At 43.0% G+C, this 6,000-nt stretch overlaps 1 protein-coding gene across 1 annotated transcript in view; it reads left to right on the top strand.

Moving 5' to 3' along the window:
* Positions 1-2,260: 2,260 nt before the first annotated feature.
* MIA2 (MIA SH3 domain ER export factor 2) overlaps positions 2,261-6,000 on the top strand; it is a gene marked incomplete at its 5' end in the record, with an annotated part of 47,190 nt that continues 43,450 nt past the window's right edge. Inside the window, 2 exons of the mRNA XM_089666119.1 lie at positions 2,261-2,282; positions 4,830-4,918. Coding sequence (XP_089522245.1) covers positions 2,261-2,282; positions 4,830-4,918 — 111 coding nt within the window. The remainder of the gene's footprint in view (positions 2,283-4,829; positions 4,919-6,000) is intronic.

Genomic DNA, 6,000 nt, shown 5'->3' with positions numbered 1-6,000 from the left:
CAAGATTCTGGACCTCCCCCCCCCCCCCCCCCCCCCGTCCAGCGATATCCCGGACCTCTCCCCCGTTCAGCGAGATCCCGGGCCTCCCCCCTCCCGCCCCGTTTAGTGAGATCCCGGACCTCCCCCCATCCCCCCGTTCAGTGAGATCCCGGACCTGCCCCCCCGTTTAGCGAGATCCCGGACCTGCCCCCCCCCGTTTAGCGAGATCCCGGACCTCCCCCCCCCGTTCAGCGAGATCCCGGACCTCCTCCCGCCCCCCCCCCTGTTCAGCGAGATCCCGAACCTCCCCCTCCCCCGTTCAGCGAGATCCCGGACCTTCCCCCCCGTTCAGTGAGATCCCGGACCTGCCCCCCCCCCGTTCAGTGAGATCCCGGACCTGCCCCCCCCCCGTTCAGCGAGATCCCGGACCTGCCCCCCCCCCCGTTCAGCGAGATCCCGGACCTGCCCCCCCCCCCCCCGTTCAGCGAGATCCCGGACCTGCCCCCCCGCGTTCAGCGAGATCCCGGACCTGCCCCCCCGTTTAGCGAGATCCCGGACCTGCCCCCCCCGTTTAGCGAGATCCCGGACCTGCCCCCCCCGTTTAGCGAGATCCCGGACCTGCCCCCCCCGTTTAGCGAGATCCCGGACCTGCCCCCCCCGTTTAGCGAGATCCCGGACCTGCCCCCCCCGTTTAGCGAGATCCCGGACCTGCCCCCCCCGTTTAGCGAGATCCCGGACCTGCCCCCCCCGTTTAGCGAGATCCCGGACCTGCCCCCCCCCGTTTAGCGAGATCCCGGACCTGCCCCCCCCGTTTAGCGAGATCCCGGACCTGCCCCCCCCGTTTAGCGAGATCCCGGACCTGCCCCCCCCGTTTAGCGAGATCCCGGACCTCCCCCCCCCGTTTAGCGAGATCCCGGACCTCCCCCCCCCCGTTTAGCGAGATCCCGGACCTCCCCCCCCCGTTCAGCGAGATCCCGGACCTCCTCCCGCCCCCCCCCCCCCTGTTCAGCGAGATCCCGGACCTCCCCCTCCCCCGTTCAGCGAGATCCCGGACCTTCCCCCCCCGTTCAGCGAGATCCCGGACCTCCCCCCCCCCCCCCCCGTTCAGCAAGATCCCGGACCTCCCCCCCCCCCCCCGTTCAGCGAGATCCCGGACCTCCCCCCCCCCCCCCCCGTTCAGCGAGATCCCGGACCTTCCCCCCCCATTAAGCGAGATCCTGGACCTCTCCCCCGCCCCCTGTTCAGCGAGATCCCGGACCCCCCCCCCCCCCCGTTCAGCGAGATCCTGGACCTCTCCCCCACCCCCTGTTCGGCGAGATCCCGGACCTCCCCCCCGTTCAGCGAGATCCCGGACCCCCCTACCCCCCCACCCCGTTCAGCGAGATCCCGGACCCCCCTACCCCCCCACCCCGTTCAGCGAGATCCCGGACCTCCCTACCCCCCCACCCCGTTCAGCGAGATCCCGGACCTCCCCACCCCGTTCAGCGAGATCCCGGACCTCCCCACCCCGTTCAGCGAGATCCCGGACCTCCCCCCCCCCGTTCAGCGAGATCCCGGACCTCCCCCCCCCCCGTTCAGCGAGATCCCAGGACCTCCCCCCCCCGTTCAGCGAGATCCCGGACCCCCCCCCCTAATGCAGGCCATACATGGCTCGAATCCTGAACGATTTTTCGTCCAAAAATCAAAACATCGTTCGTTCTGTAATCCGATGGTGCCACCAATGATTTTGAAAATCGGTCGTTTTTCACTAATTTTCCAACATGCCTGATAAACGAAATGGAGAGGAACCACGAAAATCGGCCGGCACCATTACCCCACTAACAGAACGAACATCGGCCGATTTTTCTTAGGTCAGACTTTTGTACGAAAATCGTTGGGAATTGGAACCATGTATGGCCGGCATAAGCCGAGCCCCATAGAGCGGAGTTTAGTAAAACTCATCCAGAATGCATGTACAGCGACTGCCGTGTATTCCATCGGCCCTCGATCACACCAGCATGGTCATTACCATACAACGGGCTGATTTTTAAAAACATTTTTTTTTTTTGGATGGAATGCAACAAACTGCGTGTGAGCACACCGGATCGTACGTAAGGAACCATTGTCCGAAGATCGTCAAATGGAAAAAATGTCCTGGAATGCATAGAAAATGTATCCGGAACACTGAAATTGTGGTGTGAAGCAGCCCCGGGGGTTTTGGGTTTGATTCTCAGCAGAGCATTGTCTTGGCCGTGGTTTGTGATCCGTGTTGTGACATTTATTTATTTTTTGTTTGTTTCAGATCAAAAGCCGATTTTACGCAGGTTGGTCTCTGTGTTTATTTTTCATATCTTGGTATCTTTGTGATGTTATCTTGTCACACTATTGGACTGTAAGATCTTTGAGCCGTCTCCTTATCCTCATGTATTGTATCTGTACTGTCCTCCTTGTGTTGTATAGTACGGTCCAAACTGTTGGTGCTATATAAATCCTGTAATTATTATAATAATCATAATAGTAATATAAATCCTGTATAATAATAATATACATCCTGAGTAATAATAACACGATGCATCCTTATAATCATATGCATCCTTAATATTAATATAATAATATGCATCCTTAATATAAATCCTGTATTATAATATTAATATAAATCTAGTATAATATACATCCTGAATAATAATATGCATCCTGTATAATATTAATATAAATGCTGTATTATAATAATAATATAAATCCTGTATAATAATAATAATAATAATATACATCCTGAGTAATAATAACATGATGCATCCTTATAATCATATGCATCCTTAATATTAATATAATCATATGCATCCTTAATATAAATCCTGTATTATAATATTAATATAAATCTTGTAGAATATACATCCTGAATAATATTAATATAAATGCTGTATTATAATAATAATATAAATCCTGTATAATATGCATCCTGTATAATATTAATATAAATCCTGTATAATATACATCCTGAATAATATTAATATAAATGCTGTATTATAATAATAATATAAATCCTGTATAATATGCATCCTGTATAATATTAATATAAATGCTGTATTATAATAATAATATAAATCCTGAATAATAATATGCATCCTGTATAATATTAATATAAATGCTGTATTATAATAATAATATAAATCCTGAATAATAATATGCATCCTGTATAATATTAATATAAATGCTGTATTATAATAATAATATAAATCCTGTATAATAATATGCATCCTGTATAATATTAATATAAATGCTGTATTATAATAATAATATAAATCCTGTATAATAATATGCATCCTGTATAATATTAATATAAATGCTGTATTATAATAATAATATAAATCCTGTATAATAATATGCATCCTGTATAATATTAATATAAATGCTGTATTATAATAATAATATAAATCCTGAATAATAATATGCATCCTGAATAATATTAATATAAATGCTGTATTATAATAATAATATAAATCCTGTATAATAATATGCATCCTGTATAATATTAATATAAATGCTGTATTATAATAATAATATAAATCCTGAATAATAATATGCATCCTGAATAATATTAATATAAATGCTGTATTATAATAATAATATAAATCCTGAATAATAATATGCATCCTGTATAATATTAATATAAATGCTGTATTATAATAATAATATAAATCCTGTATAATATGCATCCTGAATAATTATAATAATACGCATCCTGAGTAATAATAATACTATGATGCATCCTTCTAATCATATACGTCCTGTAATATAATAATATGCATCTGGTATAATATTAATATGAATTCTGTACAATAATATATCTTTTATAATAACTATACATCCTTAATTATAATATACATCCTGTATTAATAATCATAATATAATACATCCTGTATAATAATATATAGCATGTATTATAATAATAATAATATGCATCTTGAATAATGATAATAATCCTGTATAATAATAATCATCCTGTAATAATATAATCGTAAAAATCCTGTATAAATACAGTCAGGTCCATAAATATTGGGACATGGACACAATTCTAACATTTTTGGCTCTATACACCACCACAATGGATTTGAAATGAAACGAACAAGATGTGCTTTAACTGCAGACTGTCAGCTTTAATTTGAGGGTATTTACATCCAAATCAGGTGAACGGTGTAGGAATTACAAAAGTTTGCATATGTGCCTCTCGCTTGTTAAGGGACCAAAAGTAATGGGACAATTGGCTTCTCAGCTGTTCCATGGCCAGGTGTGTGTTATTCCCTCATTATCCCAATTACAATGAGCAGATAAAAGGTCCAGAGTTCATTTCAAGTGTGCTATTTGCATTTGGAATCTGTTGCTGTCAACTCTCAAGATGAGATCCAAAGAGCTGTCACTATCAGTGAAGCCATCATTAGGCTGAAAAAACAAAACAAACCCATCAGAGAGATAGCAAAAACATTAGGCGTGGCCAAAACAACTGTTTGGAACATTCTTATAAAGAAGGAATGCACCGGTGAGCTCAGCAACACCAAAAGACCTGGAAGACCACGGAAAACAACTGTGGTGGATGAGTGAAGAATTCGGAGTTGCAAATTAAAGCTGACAGTCTGCAGTTAAAGCACATCTTGTTCGTTTCATTTCAAATCCATTGTGGTGGTTTATAGAGCCAAAAATGTTAGAATTGTGTCCATGTCCCAATATTTTTGGACCTGACTAATAATATTTTGCATCCTGAATAATAATGATATTATGAATCCTGTAGTATAATAATATATATCATGAACAATAATAATAATATATGTTTTGTCTTTTCTCGTTTTGTTCATTTCTTGTATATTTATTTCCAGGCCGGGAGTCGAAGCTCGGGGATCAGGTCACTGAAATCCTGAACAGCAAAAGCGAAGTCTTAGAGAAACTGAGCATCGTACAGAAACAGGTGAGGTCACAGGGGGCGGACTCATTTGATCTTAGTGGAGATTGCTATTGGCCTGACTAGCCAATAGTGAGGCGGATAGACCAGATTCCTAGCTAAAACCTGCATTGGTGTGATAGTTCTCCCTGAAGGCAAACACCTGGCAGCTCGCTGACCTTTATCACCACTGAGAAGGAGTTCATAATGACGATGAAGGGGGTCAAATTAACATTTGTTTTTTAATTGCAGTGATGAAAAAATTAGAAGGAGCGGGGTGGAAATGTTTTTTTCTTAAACAAACAAATTTCCAATAGTAAATGTGGTTTTTATGCAGATTATTAGATTCACTCCAAAATCGAATGTTAACAGCAAACAAAGTTTTGAATTCCTTTCAAACAACATTCACCTGGTTGTCAAATGTGTAAAGAATTTTCCATTGCAAATTTGCATCCCATTGACTTCAATGTAAAAACACCCCCTATTGACTTGGCAAAAACGCCTCTATTTAGGTTTTTTCTTAATTTTCTAAATATTTAATTTTCTGTCCAATTTTTGTGTGTTACTTTCAATAAAAGTTATTTTAAGTTACTGGATTGTATTTTGTGAATTCATATTCATTTAAATTCATGATATTAATTAAAAAGTCGAATATAATATTATTTTATTTATATATATATATATATATATATATATAAAACGGGTGGACTGACAACTCCTGGGGCCCCCAGGCAATAGGGGATCATGGGGCCCGTGTCCTCGCCCACACTCAAACCACACCCAAAAAAGCCTATGAAAGGTACCACGGGCTTCTCATGGGGCCCCCTACTGAGCCCGGGTCCCCTGAGTTCCCAAATGGTCAGTCCGCCCCTGATTATTTTTATATATATAATTATTATTTTTTTTTTTTTTATAAACTGTCCATTTCAGTTTCGTTTTTGGTTTTCGTCCAAGAGCATCCTGAATTTTCGGTCCAGAATTTTCATTTTGGCGCACCACTCTCCATCTTGGTGCACCAGTGAGCACTGGAGGGGCAGAGCACAGAGCCGGTGACTGATAGTCACCGCTCTCTGCTCAGAGCGGACCAGAGAGCTGAGCGATCAGCAGTC

The sequence above is a fragment of the Staurois parvus genome, unplaced genomic scaffold (assembly GCF_062004578.1).
Source record: "Staurois parvus isolate SC_StPar_1 unplaced genomic scaffold, SC_StPar_1.0 ptg002540l, whole genome shotgun sequence".
Classification (NCBI taxonomy): Eukaryota; Metazoa; Chordata; class Amphibia; order Anura; family Ranidae; genus Staurois; species Staurois parvus.
Note: the sequence above shows the minus strand (reverse complement) of the source record. Positions and strands in the feature narration are given on the sequence as shown.